The 22,345-nt window shown below is 48.6% G+C and overlaps 1 protein-coding gene across 1 annotated transcript; it reads right to left on the reverse strand.

Annotated features, from left to right (window-relative positions):
* Positions 1 to 9,396: 9,396 nt before the first annotated feature.
* Positions 9,397 to 18,035, reverse strand: LOC102137289 (golgin subfamily A member 8A-like). The gene is given in 18 exon segments (XM_045396077.2): positions 9,397 to 10,387; positions 10,474 to 10,629; positions 10,726 to 10,826; positions 10,909 to 11,009; positions 11,145 to 11,203; positions 13,493 to 13,577; positions 13,845 to 14,060; positions 14,445 to 14,528; positions 14,730 to 14,831; positions 14,939 to 15,025; positions 16,054 to 16,087; positions 16,089 to 16,161; positions 16,257 to 16,341; positions 16,430 to 16,451; positions 16,453 to 16,475; positions 16,734 to 16,772; positions 17,621 to 17,912; positions 17,959 to 18,035. Coding segments are annotated over 18 exon segments (1,800 nt in total). The 3' UTR covers positions 9,397 to 10,223.
* Positions 18,036 to 22,345: the final 4,310 nt, after the last annotated feature.

The raw sequence follows: 22,345 nt of genomic DNA on the forward strand, positions 1-22,345 counted from the left end.
TTAGAACTTTTGGAGAAAGATTTCTTGGGAGGAAGCTATCCTGAACCCCCAGAGATTTTCTCATTTACTGGCATACCAGCTTTAGAGTCCTAGGTCTTCATCCTGGCTCAGCTACCCTCCAGCTGTGTGGCCTTTGAGAAGTTGCTTGACTACACTGAGTCTTGTTGTCACCTATGAGTGGAGGTTGCTACATTGCTACTGTGTGGAGCACCTACCCCCAGGCAGTCTTATAGGGTGATGGTGAAGATTAAATGCAATAGTAAGGCTGAAGGAGGAGGATCACTTGAAGCCGGGAGTTCGAGACTAGCCTAGGCAACAAAGCCAGACATATTTCTACGAAAATGTTTCTTAAAAAATTAGCTGGACTTCGTGGCTTATGCCTGTAGTCCCAGCTACTCGGGAGGCTGAGGTGAGACTACTTGAGCCCAGGAGTTTGAGGCTGCAGTGAGCTGTGATCGTACAACTGTCCAGGCAACAGAGAGAGAACCTATCTTAAATAAATGAATAAATAAATAAATAAAATAATAAAATAATGCATGCAATTAATACATTAGTACATGATCAGGCACATGATAAATGCTCGATAAATGGTAGCCCCAATAAGCTTTGTAATGTTTTGGGAGAGAGTGTCCTTTGGACTCAGCCCAGTGACAGAAGCATTTGAAGAGACTGATGTGTATGATGGCTATTTCCTACAGGTACAAGCCTGAACCTCCAGGGACCCAAGGCATTGGCTCAGTGGGGCACCTTGTTCTATTTACTCTTGGTTTGGTCAGCACTGATTGCCCTAGGGCTGAGCAGGACTGCCACCACAGATTGCCAGGAGTATCCCCCTCCCCAAGCTAGTCATAGGAAAGCCACTTGCATCATAAGACTACAGGAAATCAAAGGGAATAAAAAGCAAAATTTAGTCACCTACTCTCCAGTTGATGGGCAAAAGGTTTTTGTTATTTTGAACAGAGCTGTTAGGAACATCCCTTGTCCACATACCCTGTTTTATATAGGCAAGAATTTCTCTTGGATATAGAGTAGAATTGATGGGCTGGGAGGAGTGTGAATATTTAACCTTATGAGAGGGAGCCAAACTGTTTTCCAAAGTGGTCATACCAGTGTATACTCCCAGCAGCAGTTCTTAAGAGATCTCAGGATCTCTATCTTCTGGTGAGGTCACAAGCAGTCAAAAAGAATGAACGCCAGCTATAAACAACAATAAGAATCTTAGCAATATAATATTAAGTGAAGAAAACAAATTCTAGAAGGATGCATGCAGCATACTTTATATAACTTAGAAAAGAAAATGTGTATATAGGCCAGGCATGGTGGCACATGCCTGTACTCCCAGCACTTTGGGAGGCCAAGGTAGGAGGATTGCTTGAGGCCAGGAGTTCAAGACCAGCCTCAGCAACATAGCAAAACCCTGTCTCTACAAAAACTAGAAAAATTAGCCAGATGTGGTGGTGCAGGCTTGTAGTCCCAGCTACTCATGAGGCTGAGGTGGGAGGATCTCTTGAGTTTAGGTGTTTAAGGTTACAGTGAATCATGATTGCACTGCTGTACTCCAGCCTGGGCAACAGAATGAGATCCTGTCTCTAAATAAATAAATAAATAAATATATAAATAAATAAGCAAAATTTAAAAACAAAATATGGGCCGGGAGCGGTGTCTTACGCCTGTAATCCCAGCACTTTGGGGGGCCGAGATGGGCAGCTCACGAGGTCAGGAGTTCAAGACCAGCCTGATCAACATGGTGAAATGACATCTCTACTAAAAATACAAAAATTAGCTGGGCGTGCTGGTGCACGCCTGTAATCCCAGCTACTTAGGAGGCTGAGGCAGGAGAATGGCATGAACCTGGGGGGTGGAGCTTGCAGTGAGCTGAGATCATGCCACTGCACTCCAGCCTGGGTGATAGAGTGAGTCTCAAAACAAAACAAAACAAAACAAAACAACAGCAAAAAAAAAAAAAAAAAAACTCAAAGATCACTAGTGGCTATTACCAGCAACCGTATGTAAAGAAATAGGAAAACCTACTAAAAATGGGTAAATTTCTGGACACATCCAGACTACCAAGATTGAACCAGGATGAAATCCAAAACCTGAACAGATCAATAACAAGTAATGGGATCGAAGCAGTAATAAAAAGTCTCCCAGCAAAGAAAAACCTGGGACCTAATGATTCACTGCTGAATTCTAGCAAACATTTAAAGAAGAACTAATACCAATCTTACCCAAACGATTCCAAAAATAGAGAAAGACGGAATACTTCCAAACTCATTCTACAAGGCTAGTATTATCCTGATACCAAAACCAAAGATACATCCAAAAAAGAAAACTACAGGCCAGTATCACTGATGAATATTGATGCAAAAATCCTCAACAAAATATTAGCTAATTGAATTCAACAACACATTAAAGTTGGGGTGCAGTGTCCCAGGTTCACCCAACACTTCCCATTTTTCTCGCTGTTTGTGTGTCTACTTTGCTATGTTCCCTGGTGGCAGCGGGGGTGGCAGTGTTGGTGTGTGGGCCTCCCAGGACAAGGGGAAAGTGAGTATGCCCTTTTCTTGCCTCCTGCCAGGCGTCTGCAGCCTGGCACAAGCTCTGACCAGGTCTTCAAGCAAGGGACCTGGAGATGTTCTTTTCCAATTTATGGATTGGTAACTTGAGGCAAATTCTAGGCACTAGAGTCACAACTAAGAGGACACTTGAATTAGGGGGAGTCTGGGGTCCTGAGAAGTAGAGTCCTGAAACTGTCTACAGCATGTGGGGAGCTGGGTGTGTGTTCAGGCCAGTTGCTTCTCTCTGTGCCTCAATGTTCCAGGTACCCTGGAGGGGCTGAGATCCTAGGGATTCCTGGAGCCTGGCTGCATGGCCTGGCCACCCTGATGCCCTTGTGTTCTCCATGACAGGACAGCAAGGCCAAGAAGAATGGCTCCAACAGCTTCATGCACTCCATGGACCCACAACTGGAGCAGCAAATGGAAAACACCCAGAACCTGGTGGACTCCTACATGGCCATTGTCAACAAGACTGTATGGGACCTCATGGTTGATGTCATGCCCAAGACCATCATGCACATCATAATCAACAATGTGCATGCACTGCCCCCTGGGGCCTCCTGTGGCACTGGAGATGCTGGTGGCCATGTTGGCCTGGGGAAGATGTCAACCAGCCCTATGGGACCAGGTTCAGGGAGGGAGGCATGGTCCAGACCAGAGCTGTCTTATAGAAATATAACATGGGACTGAGGTCAGTGGCCCATGCCTGTAATCCCAGCACTTTGGGAGGCCATGGCGGGAGGATAGCTTGAGCCCTGGAGTTCAAGACCAGCCTGGGCAACATAGTGAGACCTGGTCTCTACACAAAAATTTTAAAAATAGCTGGGCTTGGTGGTGGCACGTGCCTATAGTCCTAGCTACTCGACAGGCTGACATTGGAGGATCACTTTGAGCCCAAGAGATTGAGGCTGCAGTGAGCTGTGATTTCGCCCACTGTACTCCAGCCTAGCAACAGAGCGAGATCCTATTTCCAAAAAAAATCAACAACAACAACAACAAAAACAAAACTAAGTAGACAGGTGTCATGGTGGCATGATAGGTCCAGGGTCCCCTCCCAGATCTGTGACCTTGGACAAGTGACTTTTCCTCTGGACCTCAGTGTCCCTATCTGAGTGAGAAAAGGGCAGTGGGGAGGCAGATCTTTCAGTCCAAGTGGTGTAAAAGCCGCATCTGAAGAGGCATACTCAGGGCACAGTCCCAGCAGGGACCGGCGGGAGGCCAGGGCAGCACAGGCATCAGGTCCCAAACTCCTTCCCTCTTTGCCCACTCTCAGATGGAGGAGTTCATCTTCTCGGAGCTGCTGTCCCACCTGTACTCGCGTGGGGACCAGAACATGCTGATGGAGGAGTCAGCAGAGCAGGCACAGCGGCGCGATGAGATGCTGCACATGCACCATGTGCTGAAGGAGGAGGTCAGCATCATCAACTACGTCAATGCGACCACCATCAGCACACCCACGGGGGCCTGTGGACGACTCCTGGCTGCAGGTGCAGAGCATCCTTGCCAGATGCAGGTACCAGGGCTGGCTCCCACGGCCCCAAAACTCCCCAACCTCCATGGCTGAGCCTGCGGGCTCTGGGAACAGGCTCTGTGCCCAAGCTGGAAGACATGGGTGTTCTCTGGAGCCATCAGAGAGCTCGTGGTTTATGGTGTAAGGGCTGAGAGCTTGGAGAGGCTTGTGTGTGGGGCTGTACTCTGAGGTGGCCAGAGGCCTAGGAATGTCATCCTGGGCACACCGTACTTGTTGTGCAGTCTGAGTCATGCTGCCAGGGGAGGCCATCCAGCTCCCAGCCTGGGAGTGCTGAGAGCCAAATCCACTGCAGAGCAGGGGTGATAGTCAGGGTCTCACCTCTTCTATCTGTCGGCAATTCAGTGGTGATTGAGGATAAAACCTCGAGAGTCCCATACACATGATCAACCCACAACACACCTCACAGGCCAGGCAGGGACACACAGCCCCCTTCTCTCCCTCCCAGGTACCATCATAGCTGCTAGCTTGTGACTGAAGGCAGGGTCCCTGGCCCCCTCTGATGCACTACCGCCAGCCAGCAGAGTCACGCACCTTGGCCTGTTGCTCCTAGAGGTCGCCTCTGCTATTCAGCCAAGGGGACCACAGTGCCTGCTGGCCCGGCTGAGCTCCGCCCAGCAAGCCCGCCCACCTCCCTTGCCATGGAATCTCCCTCTTCTGCTTTTCCCAGCAGGAAGGGCCCAGCCTCACTTATGCAACCTGCAACCCCCAACAAGCTGAGGCTCCCCTCTTAGACTTATAAGTCTATAGCCAGTGGCATCCGGCTGCCTGCCCTCCCTGCCTTCCCCAGGGTCCTTTCAGAGGGTCCTGGGCTTTCTGACTGCCCAGAGGGGGCTCCAGCGATCACCCCAGCCATCCATCCCTTTTAGCTTCATAGTCCTGGTGCAAGCAGTGTTCCTTCTCTATCAGGCCTTGTGGCTGCTGCGTTGGGCTCCCAAATGCGAGAGGTGGCCCAGGGCCAGTGGGTTGGAAGACAGGGTGACCAGAGAAGAGGGAAGCCCGATGGGCTGAGCACTGGTCTGAACGGTGGGTGCACTGCCTGGGTGCTGTGGAAGAGGCCAGCGTGCGTGGGGTGGGGAGGGCCGCTGCAGCTCCCAGGCACTACCTGTGAAGCTCCGGCTCCTCCCTCCATCTTCCTTCCCTCTCCCCTTCAGCCCCTCTTTTCCAGGAAGCTTGCCACACCCGCACCTGCGCCCTCCCCTCCCCAACCCTCCCACAGCTGCTGTGGCACACCTGTGCTCTGCACTTACCTCACCAGCTCTCTGCTCACTTTTCTCTCTCCTGTTTTCTCTCTGCTTTCTCTCCAACTGCCAGCCGATCGGGTCCGGCAAGTCCATCCCATCCTCAGAGCCCAGGCACCTCTTTGACCTCTAAACAGATCCCTCCTCTTCTCAGAAGCCTCCCTTTCCAAGCCTGCCTGAGTGGCTGTTCTGTGACTCGACAGTGGCTCCCCCAGCCCCAAAGCCAGCCCCCTACATCTGTGACTTAGTCTGTTGTAGTGGTGAGCGGACACATCCAGGTGTGACCATTGCTGAAAACTTGTGCCCACTCTGTGGTACGCCCCTGCCCTGGTCTATAAATATCTATAAATACCTATATATATATATATACACACACACACACACACATCTATATAAATATGTATAAATACCTATAATATAAATATATATATACACACACACACACGTACACCTACATGTGACTGACCATCTCGCCTCTAGTGCTGGGAATCAGTCACCGTGCTGTCCTTTTGGACTCTTGTGGCCCAACAAGAGAAAGCTGTCCCCTGACATTGCCCCTCCAAAGTGCACCACCTCCAGAGAACCTCCCTGTCCTGCCCGACCTATGGACAGCCAGCCCCTGCCATCCCTCCCTGTGCAGGCCTCTGTGTGGCTTGACAGTCTCTACCAGTCCTGCTGTCCCTCGGCTGAGAATCAAACCCATTTCTGGACGACGGGGAAATGTGTCCTCTGCTGACTGCGTTCTCTGTGGAGCTCAGAGGAAGGGAAAGGCCAAGCCATTTCTAGGGTGCTTTTGGGAGCGGTGAAAAGGCCATACCCTTAAGGGACACTTCCTGGAAAGCCCCTGGAGCTTAGCTGGCTCTTATCCTGTGAAGCCGGCTCTGGCCAACAGGGGGCAGGGCCATGAACTCAGCCTGGAGGGAGCCTGTGAGGCAGCCAGCGGACACTCTGGAGGGACAGATGGAACAGGCCACCAGGTGCAGACAGGCGAGGGAGGCGAGGGGATGGAACGGAAGATGCCTGGGGTGGGTGGAGGTCAGTGCCCTTAGGTGCTGGTACCTGTCTTCCCGGCCATGGCTAGATCAGGCTTCTGAGCCTGTTGTCTGTCAGGGCCGGACTGTGCCCCCTAGGTGCCATGGTAGTCCCGGTGAAATCCCCTAGGTGACACCAGGCAGCATACAGGTAACACGCCTGAAAGGTCCACAACAGCCCAGCTGGACATGTTCAGACACTGGGACTCCTCCTTCAGTGGCACAAACTCCAGGACCCAGTGAGGGAAATGGGAACACACCAGGCTGAGCGGTATGACTAAATCCATTTATTCCAAATAAAAAGCAAAGTAAACAGGAGTCGAATCACCAGGGAGCCACAACCCCCTTCCCGCCTCCTTCCTCTGTCCTATGCCAGCAATAAATAAGTTTTCTAGCCACAAATAATTATTAGACCCTCCTCCCCATGTGCCAGCTCCAACCTCTGCTAGGTACGATACAGGAGTGGCTCTACCCTCTGGAATATACAAAACATTACGCAGACACAATATGTACATCGGGGAAGGGGGCCACCCCAGCAGCCTGTGCCCTCACTTGGTCCACAGTTTGCCCCACTGTCCTGCCTCAGCTACCTCTCTGAATAGGAAGATGAGAGACCCCCTGAGGGAAAACTTGCTATGGTGAGAGTAAGGAGGCCATCAGGCTTCCTCCGAACAAACCAACTCCACCAGCCTCTGGCTCTTAAATAACAATCATCATCATTCAGAAATTTAAGGACTCAACCCTGGTCAAGGTGGCAAAGGGTCTGTTTGTCTTTCCCCATTAGACAGAGGTCGTGTGTTGCTACCCTAATTGTAACGGGGTGACTGGGAAGGGGTGGTAGGGACATGGTGGCGGTGGAGACTCCAGCCCCACTTCTCCAGGCTTTGCTGACAGGGGCCTGCTTTTAATTTTTATTTTTATCCCATGACTTTTTCAAAAATCCCGTGACTTCTTTTTCATAACTTTTTTTGTAACTTTTCATAAAACATTTTCTACTTTTTTTGCCACAACTTTTTAACACTTTTTAATCCCATAACTTTTTTACCCCATAACTTTTTTAATCCCATAACTTTTTTGTGTTCTTTTAATAAACACTTGCATAGTTATATTACAGTTTTGCAAAAATGAAAGGGTATCTCATGCCAAACATGGCCAGTGTTTGCTCAATATCAATACGTTTAATACTATAGTTTTCAAGACACACAAAATAAAATTTTTAGGCAAAAACAGCACTTTGCAACAATTTAATAGCTTATTACATTACAGTAGCATCACACCAGCAGTCAATAATGCCACTTTAGGCAAAAGTTTTTCAGTATTTCCATTATACATTCTGTTTACAATAATTCATAAATTGGTAAAGTTTATTCTAAGAAAACTTGGCAACTAAAGCTTTGGACTGGAATTGGCACTTCTTTCTCTACTTTTCCTTCCCACCATTTCTTTTAAATTACAGCATTCATATTTTAAAATGTTTCAACTTATTTCAGAACGTTAAGATAGCAGTTACTTTTTAAATAGTTATATATTTTTAAATGACTAAGGTAAAGTTTTAGAGAAACTATATTATGGATAGGGCTGATTTACATTTTCAAATTTTCTAAAAATCATCTTTGCTTTTAGAACTATTTTTTTTTCCATTTCTGGAAAACCTCGCAGGTTTAATCAAATACTTTAAAAATAATTATTATATATTGCAATCTTCAAATAGGTGTTTTGATTCTTCCTACAGAAATTCAAATTTATTCTGTTGAACTCACATTTAAAAATTCTATGTTTCTGATAAACTCTAACCTTCCAATGTTGCCTTCTAAGCAAATCAAAAGTGACCTTATACTGAATGAGGTAGAGCACAAATACTTGGCTGAATGAGGTATCACAAAAGACTGCATGCACTTTGAAGAAAGACTTAAGTTATTGTCATACAATTTCCATTGCTTTTAGCTTTCTCTTAAATATACGACAAATGCCTACACAAAGAGTGATATTTCAGTTAATATGGTAAATTTATTTTCCAGACTGACATTCAGCTTAAATATGCCAGTATGTGATTTAATCCATAGGCAGCTGATGAACACATTATTGTCAGATTGGTTACAGATGCTAAATGCTATCTGAAGGTCATTCCTAGTCATTGATATTTATCAGGGTAAAAGTGAAGTGATTTCAATGATAAAAGTACCTTTGAAATAATTTATCAATGTATTGGATAAAGCCAGTTTCAGAATGATAAAGAAAAAACATTAGACCAAATAATGTGGCTAATTAACAGTGATACAATTCCAGTCCGAGGGTTTAAAATGGACTTAAAGTAACTGTCTTTAAACTGAACTCAAAGAAGGCAAAAGTGGCAAGTTCAGAAAATAAAACTCAAGAACAGGACATAGTTCACCCTTCGTAAAGAAGTTTGTGAGGAAATATAACTCTGTGATTGTATAGACATGTTTCCTGATAATACATTGACATTCACAAACAGTAGATTGCACTGCAGTTTGTAAACATTTTAAGTTGCATAAACTTCTCCTTGACTTTCAAAGATAGTATAATACTGTCTATTAAAACTTCTTTTTGTTTTAACTAAGTACTCTCACACATATTAGTTTATAATAATGTTTGTTATTATTTTTTAAAATGTTTTCCACTAAAGGAAAAGAAGTAAATTCCTATGTCAGAGTAACCAAGGTGGTTGAAGAATAAGTATTAGCCAGAGAGATCTAGATGGTAAAATCAATCTTCAAGCCTCAAAGACGCTCTGTGAACAGAGAGGAATGCCAGGTGTCACACAGCTTTCCTTCACTCTAATTCATCCTTGACTAGAGTCTGTATACCTGTTCCAGGGACATTTAAACTCTCAGAGGATTTCTTATGATCTTTACTAAATACATTAAGAAGAATGCCAACCAATGCCCTTTTGTGTACTGGGACATGTAGTCATGTGATTAAAACAGGTAACATGAACTCTTTTAAATGTATTATAGATACAAATGCTCTAAGCTAGGAAAGGTTTTCCACATCCACAGTCAATGATGGGAGCCTTTCATTCCTCAGAAATAATCCCTTTTTAGGTCATCAAGAAAGAGCACAACTGCTGCAGCTCATGGTGCAACATCTTCATGAGCCCAGAGCACACACAAATCCTGAGGGAACTACCATAGTACAGCGCTCATTCTTGGTACCGGAACAAATGAAACACACTCTATCCCGCACACACCTGCCAGAGCAGGCCACTTTCCTCTTCTGTGAGATTTAAAAAGCTCCCCCAAAATGTTATTACTCCCATCATCAATACACAGAAAATGGGGGAAAGGCTGTTTCCAGTTCCCGGCCTTTAAACAACTCTAAATGTCAGTACTCACAGTGGCATATTACAAAGTAATAAACAGTGCACACTTGAGGGCAAACCACATATTGAGCTAATGAAGGGCTCACTGTGACTAAGATTAGGTCAAACAATAGCAGAACATAAGCAAATTAAATTCTGTAATGAATATACGTGCTGCAATAACATTAAAAAAGCATGGCAGGCTATTCCAAACCAGCAACAATAGTTTTGTGCAAACAGTGGGTCTTTGTGTGTTTGACCTCCCACCATGTAAGGGCAAACTCGATATGCATGCTAATGACCTAAAATTATGAAATTAAAAAAGAAAAATGCTAAAGGATGCCAGAGTGAACATCAGTGAAAGCCACTGAGACCCACTCTCCTTTAACTTTTTACAAATAAACTTAAACTATAAATTAGAAACACAAATAATCATGAGTGTCTCTAACATTCAAATGAAGTAAATGAATGGTATAGGGAATTAACCCCATAACTTTGTTTCCTTTTGTAAAATTTCTTGACCAGCTCTGATGATGGTGATGTTTATCTCCTTCTTCTCAGCAGCCAAGTCCAGCAAAAGCCCAAGCCTGGGTGCTCCTGGTGGTCCTGCACGATTGGCTGTGAAGTACGGTTGCCATGGGGAGAACCGTCCCTGGCCTCTCCTTGCGCAGGCTCCACGCTGTCGGTGAGGCTCACCTCACAAAGATCTTTGGGGAGAGGGAGGAGGGGATCTGAGCACAGTGCGAGCCTCCCCTGCCCCTGCCTGCCCATCCTGCCTGAGGACTCTACTCACCACCATGCTTGTTGGCAGCCCCAAGCTCCTGGGGGGCTGGGGCTCCTGGACTGGGCTCATCAGCAGGGTTCTGGGCACTGGCCAGGAATTTGCTGTGCTCCTTGTTGTAGTCACCACAAGCCACAGCATCATCTCCTGCAGCTCCAGCAGCTTCACCTGGAGGGAGGGGTCCTCAGCTGTCATGCTGCTGCCGGTGCCCACCCTCACACCCACCCCCAACCCCCACCCCCGCAGAGATGTTGCACACCCTACTTTCACCTCCTTGCTGTCCTGGGCCATTCTGATGAAGCCCTCCTCCCGGTGCCGCATCTTTGGCACTACCCCCTGGCTCTATTATAAGGTGATGAACTTTCCTGTGGGAGGACAGGGCTCAGACGCTGAGGCCCCTCTGATGGCCCTGCAGTTCCCACTGCCATGCCCTGGCCTCCTGCTCACTGACGGTGTCTGTCTTTCCAGTACTAGATGAATCGAAGTTCTTGTTTCTCCCCCAGCTCACTCAGGTCCGTCTTCTCCTCCAGGAGGTCCATAAAGCCGCTCTGGAGCCAAAATAATGGTGTCACATCTTGGCAACGACCTGCCCCACCCCTGCCTTTCTTGGACCATGCCAGGACTCACTCACCTCCAGCTTCTCCATGACCTCCTGCAGGGCCTGGTGGGTCATCCCCACTCACAGACTCGCCTCCAGTCACTGGGGCTGGGATCACTGCGTCTGGCTCCTGTTGGGCAGAAGCCACCAGGTGAGCCAGGCACTGGCAGCACACTCTGTGCTCTTTCACCTGCTCTCGGAACTGTGCCTGCTCCTCCTGGGCACTGGCTCCAGCGGACTTGAAAAATGCCACCTGAGGGCAAGAGGTGAGCATTCTTGTAGGGGCATACACAGAACAAACGGGCAGAGAGGTGGAGCGCAGCCCCTTCCCTTGGGGCCTCAGAGAGTGCACCTGTTGGTCACAGGTGAAATGGTGTCTGACCACTGGCTCCCAGAAGGGGTGAGGGTCCGGAAAAATCAGAAGGCAGGGAAACCAAGAGCATAAAGGGGTCTTGGAGGGACCACAGAAGAAGATGGAAAAATGGGTGCAGGGGGAGTCAGGCTCACCATGGCCTCCCAGCTCTCCAGGTCCTCCGGGACGGTCGGCATGGGCTGAGGTGCCTCCTCCTCCTCACTGTCCAGATGTCCTCCTCCATCTCCTGTGGGGGGTGGCCAAAAGGGTCCTTAGACAACCTAACAAGGGAGGTACTGTGGGCCCACCTCTACCTCCACCATCACTGTATAACCCTGAGCCAGTCCCTACCCAGAGAGGAATAAGCTGCTGTTCTTTACTTTTACTTCAAAGAACCAAGATCTTGCTATACTGCCCAGGAACAGTCCCACTACTGGTTGGTGTGGGAGTTCTGACCTGCTCCCTTTCTGACCTGGGCCAGTTCAGCCACCCTTAGGCAACTTGGTGGACCCCGCTCCCAGGTGGTCACCATATTGATGCCGAACTTAGTGCAGGCACCGGGTCAGCATAATGACCAGCTGTTCTAAAGGTCTTTTCCAACTCCTCAATCCTATGCTGCTAACAGTCCCCTCTTCCTCCTGGGCTCTCTTCTCTTCCTCTGAGCAATCTCCCATGCCTTCCTCCAGGGAGAGCCCTCATGAGGCTCAACTGGGCCTTTAGCTGCTGGTTCTGCAGCCTAGCAGCTTCCAGATGCTCCTAAGGGCCCAGGAAAGAGTAAGAAGGCACGGAGTTTGCCAGGTCATCCCCCTCACTGCCCGTCCTCAGCAGCTCCCTGCCCTGGGTGTCCTGCAACTTTTGGCAGGCCATCTTGGCCACCACTTTGCCCCAAGCTTCCTGCTGCTGCAGGTAGTTCATTAGCTGGGTCTGCTGCAGTAACTGCTTGTGCAGTGCCTCCTTCTCAGTGGTCAGCTGCTGATAGGCGGCCACCTGCTGCTGTTAGGTGGCCACGTACTGCTGCAGGTGACCCAGGTAATGGTCTGGCTGCTGCTGCTGCAGACTCTGAGCCTCTTGGCTCTTCAGCTCCACCTGCAGGAAGACCCTGGGCATGAGGGCATGTGGTGGCTGGCTTCCAGATTCTGGGCCCATTAATAGGGTAGCGAGGACCCTGGGGCTCTATCGCCTGCCCAGGCCCCTGGCCCCTTGCTCCAGGCCTAAGTGATGGCCTCCCTTTCCTAGAACCCCATGCCTCCTTCCCCAGCCTCGAATCTCATACCCTCTTCTCACCATTTAAACTGTAGGCCACAGACTGGTGGAAAAGCAGTGGGAGCCAACCACCATCTGCTAAGTGTGCTACATCCCTAGTGTTTGCCATGTATTATGTCATTTAATCCTCAACTCCTCTGTAAGGAGAATGCTAACTTCCTTTTGAAGTTAAAGAAACAGAGACTTAGAGATGCAAAGTACTTGAATGGTGACCAGTGGAACCAAGGCTGGAATCCAGTTTTAATCTAAGGAGTCTTTCTGTTTTGTTTGGAGACAGAGTGTCACTCTGTGGCCCAGGCTGGAGTGCAGTGGTGCAATCTCAGCTCACTGCAACCTCCACCTCCTGGGCTCAGGTGATTCTCTTGCCTCAGCCTCCTGAGTAGGTGGGATTACAGGCATGCACCACTACCACCGGCTATTTTTTCTTTGTAATTTTAGTAGAGATGAGGTTTTACCAGGTTGGCCTGGCTGATCTCAAACTCCCGACCTCAAGTGATTCTTCTGCCTCAGCCTCCCAAAGTGCTGGGATTATAGGCACGAGCAACCGTGTCTGGCATAAGGAGCCTCTTATACCACTGTCTCTTCCCCTATGACTGGGGGCTCCATGCCTCTAGCTGGGATGATGATGTCCAGACCTGGGAGGAGCCCAGGGCTACCCACCTCTAAAAGTCAGAAGGCAGGAAGCAAGAAACAGTCACAGGACTGCCCTCAAGGGTGCTGGCGTCACCTGCCCCCAGGCTGGAGCTGCCTCTGGCCTGGCACCTCCCCTCCCCAGAGGCTGGTGCTTGCTTCCCAGCCCTTCTTGGATGGGGCAGAGGTTACCGTTTCCTTCACCTCACCCAGCTTCTCCTGCAGCTCCTTTACCTGCTGCTCCAACTGCAGTGCGCTCTTGTTCTCATTGTTCTGGACAGACAGAAGCAATCAGCAGCCACCCACTGCAGCTGGAGAACCAAGAACTTGGTGTCTGCCTCCCATGGCACCGGGAAGGGTGGAGGCAGGTTAGAAAAATCATTTCCTCTCTCCCACAACCACCAGAGCAGAGCTCTGGCTCACAGGTGCCTTTAGAAGTAACATTTCACATGAGGGCTACACTGCCCCATTTTACAGGTGGGGAAACAAAGGCCTGGAGGGGTAGGGAGGAGGGCAAGCTCCCCAGGTGGGGCAACGCACCAGCTCCTCGAAGCCACTCTGTGGCTCGGCCAGCTGCTGAAGCCTCTTCTCCTGCTCCTGAAACCTCTCTTTTTGCCACCAGTTCAGGACACTCATGCGCTGATTGTTTTCCAACTGGGCTTGGAGTTCTGCCATTCTCTCCAGTTGCTTCCTGAGGTTCTGCAGCTCCACCTCGGAGGGCACTGCTGGGGGATCTGGGAGCAGGGGTTCAGCTGAGAAAGGAAGCAGACAATAAGGGACTCTGGACTCCCCCCTGCCAAAAAAAAAAAAAAAAAAAAACCCTCCTCTTGGTGCATAGCTCCTCTCAGGCTCCCCAAACTTGGACTCACTGCAAATGTTTCCCTGCACCCAGATGGTAGCCAATCTTCCAAGCCACTTTCAGATAGAGAGCACTGTGGGTGGCTGACACTGGGCCCTCTTTGCTGATGGGGACATTGAGGCTCATGGAGATGACAAGACTTGCCATCCCCTGGCACAGAACTCTTTCCTTCTGCCTCAAAGCCCTTCCATCCACCCACATCCCTGGGGCACTCTAAGCCACCCCCAGGGCCCTCTGATGACAGGCCTGCTCCTAGGTCATTCCAGCCCCATCTTAGCCCTCTGGTTTTTGAGTTTGGACAAGCTCCTCTCCGGCTTCTCTACCGGACATGTATCATGCTTCTTCTCCTTCTTCAATGTGCAAACCTGCCCAAAGCACAGTGGAAAATGGCCCTGGAGAGAGGGGCTGGTGGCTGGACAGGCTACCATCTCCCTCTCTGCCCCCACCTCCACAAAACCCAGACCCATGACCACCTCCAGCTGTACTATTCCCACTTTACAGATGCCCAGAAAGATCCAGTGACCTATCTAAGGTGGAGGGTGGGGGGCTGAAGAGTCAGATCTCACCTCCTGTGACATTTTCCTCATCCTCTGCTGCCACTGCTCTCCTTTTATATGTTGAGCATATTCATCTCTCTCTAGCTGGACTTGTTTAAGCGACTCCTTCAACTGCAAGAATGGGCAGAGAAGTTAAGAAGGGCTGTCACTGGTCCTCACCTGCTCCTCACCACCTGGGGTTATCTTCCGTCCACATCCCTCCCTCTACAAAACCTCACCCATGTCAGGTGTGCTTTCAACCATGCCTTCTCCTGTATGGACTGCTCTAACTGCCACTCAATAAGTGCTTTACTGAGGCTCGAGAACTGGATGGTGAAGAGTGAGAAGTTTTGATCTGGGGAGCCTGGGCCATTCCACACACTGCCCCCTAAAAAGGGCTAGGGCTAGGCTCAATATACAACTTGGTCAGTAAAGATCAAGACATTTCCAAGCCCATGGTCTGGTTTTTAAAAGAACTCAGTCAAGTTGGAAGGGACAGGGAAAGAGATCGAATTTACAGCTGGCTAACGGAGGCCCAGAGAGATCAGATAATATTGCTATTGTTATTACTGTTATTATTACCACTGTTTGAACCTTTATGGAGTGCTTCACCAGGTACCATGCTAGCAATCCCATTTAATCCTTGCAACCAACATAGGAGACAGTTACTATGGTTACCTCTATTGTGTAGATGAAAAAAACATGGAGTATTTGAGGTTAAGTGCTTGTCTAAGATCACTTAGCCAGAGCTGGGATTTGAACACCCAGGTCTATCTGATTCTCTAAGCCCATTTTTCTTGCTGGAGGTGGTGGCACAGATAGGAAGGGGAAGATTAATCTTTTGTCCACTTTTTGAAAGGATGATACCTTCGCATAGCCCAAAACTCAGAAGGTACAGAAGGGAAGTATCTCCCAGCCACACTGTTGCTCTCTCCTGAATTTTTTATGAACCCTTGCAGACATGTGTTATGTATATTATCATAGTGTGTACACACACACACACACATTCACACACACACGTTTCCTCTCTCTACAGAAATAGTAACATATTAAAGATACTCTTCTGTACTTTTGCAGTACAAGTACCCAATACCCCATCTAGGACTTGGCCAAGACCACAGCCAGGTAAGAGCTTGGCCTCCAAGCTCTGCGTCCAGTGCTCAGTCCCCACAGTGCCCCTCAACTCACCCATAGCAGCTGAATCAGCCCCAGGCTGTCTCTAACAACCACACACAAAAGCAGTGGGAAAAGGCCATGCTGCGTTCTGGGCAGGACACTCCATCCTGCAAAAGGGAGCTTTAGGCTCACTTGTGAAGCCAGGCTCTCAGGGGACAGGGCAAATGGTTGAACTCACACTGATCTCCTTCTTCTCCTGTGTGGTGGTGACAGCAGAGAGCCTGCTCTAACTCTGCTATACGCTGCAATGAATGTAGCAGGCAGCCGGCCACATCCTTGGACTCATCTGTAATGAGAGAGTTGAGATGGGGCCCAAAGGACTCCCGCTAAAGACATGTCAAAGTACCAGGTTGAAGGATGACAGGGTGCCCAGATTCCTACCTTCATAGTATCTGAGAGAACGTTTCATGTGATATAGGTCTGTATTTAGTTTCCCTTTCTGTGTGTTCAATCTCTGGATTTGAACCTTTGGGAGAAAAGCCAAGCAAGTGCTGAAAAAGAAGGAAAGAAACGTTCTCCGGAGGACAGGAGGGAACTGCACAGCCTCCACTCACCTCTAGCTCCCTTTTGGCTTTGTTTCTCATTGTTTGATTTCTTTTCCTATAGGAAGAGGAAGACAGAGCTCTTACCAGGGGGAGGCAGAGATGGCACAGCAAGAGACAGGCCCCCAGAATGCCACCAATGCCCCAGGACAGGCCCACCCATGGAACCAGGTTATCAGGGACCCTGTGGGGATGGGGTGGAATCTGAGCCTTCTTCCCCAGGCTGGGAGTGGGTGATACAAGACTGGGGCCTCTACATCTGAGTGCCCCCCAAACCCAGCTGTCATGTCGCAAGGAAACAAAGAAATCACGTTACTACTTCCAGCTGATGTCCCACTTGTTTCTTCTGTTGTTTCTTTGGGGAGAGTCAAATTAAGGTGACGGACGGTGGCCCCCTCAGCTCTATTCCCCAGACCAGGAAGAGTAGGCAGTGGCCAGCAATGGATTTTAAAGGCAAAGTTCTCAGACATAATGGGAACACGAACTAGTAAACTCTCCTGAAACTCCCAAGGACAGAGGATTTGGGTCTTTGTTGGTTTTTGCCCACAGCCATAGAACTCAGTCTGAATCTGGAATCTCTTGAGAGGAGAGTAACATAAGCCTCTAGAGATGGAGTTTGAGAAAGGCCGCCCCTTCTGCCAGCTTGTGATTTAGAAAAGTGCGTTCATTAATAAACATTTACTGAGCACGTACGGACCAGGTACGGTTCTTCACAGCACATATAGGATGGAAAAGGACAGACAGGAGCCCTTGGTGCTGAGATTTCCATTGAAGGGGGCCTTTAAATCTCAGGCTCTGAGAGTTAACAGAGACCTTTGATACTCACTACCTCCTCTGGAAACACGAACCCAAAAAGGAGAGGTGGCTTGTCCAGAATCAAACAGCAAATTAGGGACCAAGTCACAGCAGAAATATGGGGCCCCTGACAACCAGTCAGGCCAGCACTTCCCCGAGAGGCAAAAACCCCAGGGTGTGTGTAGCAAGGACTGGAGCAGGGGTATCTGGAGAGGAAAGAGTCGGCAAAGAGGACAGTAAAAGAGAGCCGTGCTGCATGCTCTGGGGTCCCTCCAGGTGAGGCCTGGGTGCCCCAGTTCCCATTTTGTACTTGGAACCAGGGTCCCCCAACCCCTTTCTTCGGGACCCCAAGGGGAAACGAGCCCAGGATTGGCAGTGTGGAATCAGGGGACCCCACTGTATTCTTACCAAAGATTTGATGGTGTTATTCAGTTAACTGATTTTTATGGACCTCGAGCCCAGGACTACTGCTAGTTCTTGGCACAGGCTCTGAGGCACATGCAGTGAGGAGAAGGTGGAGGAGGAGTGGGGGGAGAGATAGAGAGAACAATCATTAGGGCTGGGGTGTGTGTGGGCTGTCTCAGCTGGCAGAGGGACACCCAGTCCCCGCTGTGGGAGGAGGCTGGAGGGCTGGCCTGCAGGGTCACTGCACCTCCACCCAGAGCCACTTACCTCCAGATCCTTCAGGGTAGCAGATGATGTAGGGCCCTCCCCGTGGATACCTCTTGCTGACTGCAAGAGATGAGAGTGCACATGGAGATGTTCTGTCCCCCTCAATGTCTAAGCCCTCTGACTTCCTTTCTTCCCCATCAACTGGCAACATTTTCTTTTCTGCCTATCTTGGGCCCTTTGTCCCATAACTCTTTTGTGCAAACTTCTCTCATGGTTCTTATCTCCCACCATCCCACCCTGGGACCCTTTCAGTGAGTCCTGATGGCAAGTGGCTGTTCTCATTGTCCTGGCTTCCCCTTGAGACTGGGCATGGGGAAAATCAAAGAGCAATGACCATATCCTGGGTGTCCTGGGTGTTTACAGCAGGCCATGTACTAGGAATTAACATAAAAACAACAATAACACATCTCATTTAAACTTCACAAATGGAAGTAAAAAAATACCACCTCTATTATACAGATGTAAAAAGAGAGACCCAAAGAGTTCAAGCAACTTTCCCTAAATCATATCCCTAGCAGTCGGAGAGGCAGGAATCAAACCCAGAATTCCTTTTTTTTTTTTTTTTTTTAAGATAGAGTCTTGCTTTTTCTCCCAGGCTGGAATGTGGTGGCGCAATCTCGGCTCACTGCAAGCTCCACCTCCCGGGTTCACGTCATTCTCCTGCCTCAGCCTCCTGAGTAGCTGGGACTACAGGTGCCCACCACCACGCCCAGCTAACTTTTTTTTGTATTTTTTAGTAGAGAAGGGGTTTCACCTTGTTAGCCAGGATGGTCTCTATCTCCTGACCTCATGATCCTCCTGCCTCAGTCTCCCAAAGTCGTGGGATTACAGGCGTGGCCGATCGTGCCCAGCCAAACCCAGAATCCTTAACCAGTACCCAACAGTCCATCCACAATCTTAACAATTACCCTGTACTGCCCCTTGGGCCCCCTGTCCCCAGAAGTCTGGCCAGCCAAGACTCCATTCCCAGGTGAGTGGCAACCACCAGAAGTGGCTGTCTCAGGGCTACTGCCATTTGTTTCCTGTTCCTCTTTGCTCCTGCTGGAACACCAGGGTTGTTTCTCTGCCAATATTCTTTTAACTGTGGGAAAGAAGAGCAGTAATACTCTTGAGAACTATCAGCCCCTACGGCCACATCTTCCTTTACAGTTTTTACAAAATACTCTTATATACCACCTGATTTAATGATACCAACAACTGTACAAGGTGTTGTCACGATCATTTAGTGACCGAGAGGGATTGGTATCATGGCTAGAAAAAAACAAAAAAGAAAAAGGCGATAGTGAAACTTTGAAACTCAAGTCTTCTGACTCTAAGCTCTGGGGTTTTGCCAAGAATCAGCAGCTGCCAGGGACCAAAACCAGAGGCAGAGGCAGAAAAGTAAACATTAAGTGGCATGAATTGTATGTCATGTGGTTTAGAGCCATACATCCTCACATGTCTGTTAGTGTGGAGAATTGTGACAGTACCTCTCAAACTTTTATATCAATGTGTCCTCATGGCAGAAGGAAGGCTTTCTGTTAAATCTGGGAATTTATCAGAAAGAAGACAACCCAAACCTCATTTCAGAGAGAAGTCTGGTATACTCTTAGAAACCTATGTGACTGTCATCCCTAAATACCTTAATGTTTTTTCTCTTGATCTCAAGAGAATCAAGGGAAACTGATGCTTCAGAAAGATGTCCCACATTTATCCTGTGGCACTCAGAGTACCCCAGGTTCAGATAATATGAGGAAGATTCAAGCTGTCAAGTTCAGTTTCCCAAGATCTGTTCCACAGAAGATGAGCAAATCTCACTTCAGAGACCACTGAATGAAGGGCAGTCTGGTCCCAGAACCATGGAGAATTAGAATATGAGGTGGAGAACTCAGAAAAAAATAGAAGTAGAAGCCTGGAAAGTAAAAGCCTGGGAGAAAAACCAAACCAAACCCATCCCCCATTGCCACCCAGAGACACTGTTAATGTTTTGCACTCACGGGGGAAGTGTAGGCTTTCCCCATTGTCAGTGTCTATGTGAAGGGAGTAAGGCAGCCTGAAACCTCTTGCTCCTGGGTCCCATAGTCTCCATTCCCCTTCCAGCTGGAAATTTGTGCTGTGACCAGAGGAACCAGAAATGGGGTGACAACGCTTAGGGGACTGGATTGTAAGATCAAAGGCTGGTCTTGCAGTAATGACCGTTCCTAGGCAGATTGTGACCTCATTACATTCCACTCCTCCTGGTCGGGGGTAGGGACCACATCAGCACGATGTCCGCATTGCCACTCTACGATGGGGGAGGGAAACACCAGGTTGGGACCCAGGTCCTTGGAGATGCCAGTGCAAAGAGCCCAGGGAGGTCGACCTTGAGGCAGCAGGAGTGGAAGGCAGAGTCTGCAGCAGGGAGCCCCAGGAGTCACCAGCCCAAAGTCTCCCAGGGACAACTGGCCAGAGTGGGGCCTGGGGCTGCGGGACCCAGGTCCTTGGAGACGTGAGCCCAAAGAGCCCAGGGAGGTCGAGTTTGGGGCAGCAGGAGGTGAGGGCCCAGTAATGGAGCAGGAAGCCCCAGGAGTCACCCACCCAAAGTCACCATAGAGTGATTCGCGAGCTCAGGGACTGGGCTGCTTGCTGAAGGGTGGGGCTGACTGACAAGACTTTGGTGGGGGGATCCCAGAGGCGCCCGGGTTGGGGGGCTCAGTCCGGTGTGCCTCAGGAGTGGTATGGATCCTGGCAGTCTGGTCGTCAGAGGGGATCTGTGGCTGGGTTGGGGGGCCATGACCTGGTGCATTTTTACCTTTTCCTTTGCTGCAGCCAATCTGCTCTTTCGAGTTTCTTCTGCCACCGCTGGGTGGAGAGGGAGGCAGGGTTGGGGCCACGTCAGTGAAATCCCAGTGAGCACTAATCAACACCTCCAGTCGCCTAACAAGCAGCTGTGGGACTGAGCCAGGGGAGGCGTAACCAGGGCCCCAGTAGAATGCAGAATAGGGCCGTGGCCTTAATGCTCCAAGCCCATTGATCAATGAGAAAGATGAAAGGAAAGGGGGCGTGGCCAGGCAACAGTGTGTCCAGAGGGACCTGTGGCTCACAAGGAAAGCTACCCAGGCAACCGCTGTCCCCGCCCACTCTGGGAGAGGGGAAGGGCCAGCTTTTGCTTTAAAACCTTTAAAACTTAAAAAAATTTATGTATGTATACTTTCTCTCTATATATGTGTGTCTCTGTGTGTGTATCTATGTGTGCCTCCAGAACTGTCTTCATTACCCAGCTTCTATGCAAGGTCTATGATTTTGGCCTATATTTTTCATCTTCAAATACAGCACAAAAATTACCAGTATTACCTTAACTGAGATACAGATCCTATAAAAATGGAAAATCCATAGCATGCTTGATGATTAATGAAGTAGACTATATTATCTAACATTCTAATAAGACAAAGTAATCACAATGATTTCTCTTTTTTAGAAAAATGTTTCTCTTATTCTCCTAGGTTATTGTTAAGATTTTTTTTTCTTAAACAAGAAATATGTCTAATATCTGTAAAAACACAAAGCTTTTGGGCCAGATGTGGTGACTCATGCCTGTAATCCCAGCATTTTGCAAGCCTAAGGCAGGTGGATCACCTGAGGTCAGGAGTTTGAGACCAGCCTGGCCAACATGGTGAAATCCTGTCTCTACTAAAAATACAAAACTACCCAGGCATGGTGGTGGGTGTCTGTAATCCCAGCTATTCAGGAAGCTGAGGCAGGAGAATCACTTGAACCTGGGACATGGAGGTTGCAGTGAGCCAAGGTCATGCCACTGCACTCCAGTCTGGGAGACAGCGTAACACTCCATCTCAAAATAAATAAAATAAAATACAAAATAAATTTTAAAAGCTTTCAATTTAATAAGCACTCAAAGTTCTTTACCGGTTTAAAACAAATACAAGGCCCGTTTTTCTAGCATCACCTGTCCTCTCTAAGCCTTGCAAATGAAACTAAATTTCTCACTTGATACTTGGCTATGACTTGCAATCATGAAAACTAAGAATTGTGTTATGTCACTGTGTACTGCTTGTTACTTGAATTTCACACAAAGCTGGGATCAAGGGTTGAATCTCTCATGATTTGCTCCATAACCTGTGTGCTTCTTATCCCAGACCAAACTAAGCTTTTGTCTAGAGTTCTACAATTTACAGTTAGTAGACAAGAGTGGTTCTCAGTAATGTAGTCTCTGGACTAGCAGCACCAGAAGCACCTGAGAACTTTTTAGTGCAAATTCTCAGGCCCTACCCTGGACCTGGTGAATCCGAAACTCTGGAGTAGGGCTCAGCAATCTGTGCTGCAGTCATCCCTCCAGGTATTTAGGAACCTCTGCCATACAGCAGGTAGAAAAATGTGTTTCCTTCTGTAGGTCCAAAGCCAAGGCTACTATATGTTCTATCTCGATATGAAACAATGACATGCAATTAAAACACATAACTCTCCTTCCTACTCCCACCCTCCATC

Source organism: Macaca fascicularis, chromosome 7 (genome assembly GCF_037993035.2).
Source record: "Macaca fascicularis isolate 582-1 chromosome 7, T2T-MFA8v1.1".
Lineage (NCBI taxonomy): Eukaryota > Metazoa > Chordata > Mammalia > Primates > Cercopithecidae > Macaca > Macaca fascicularis.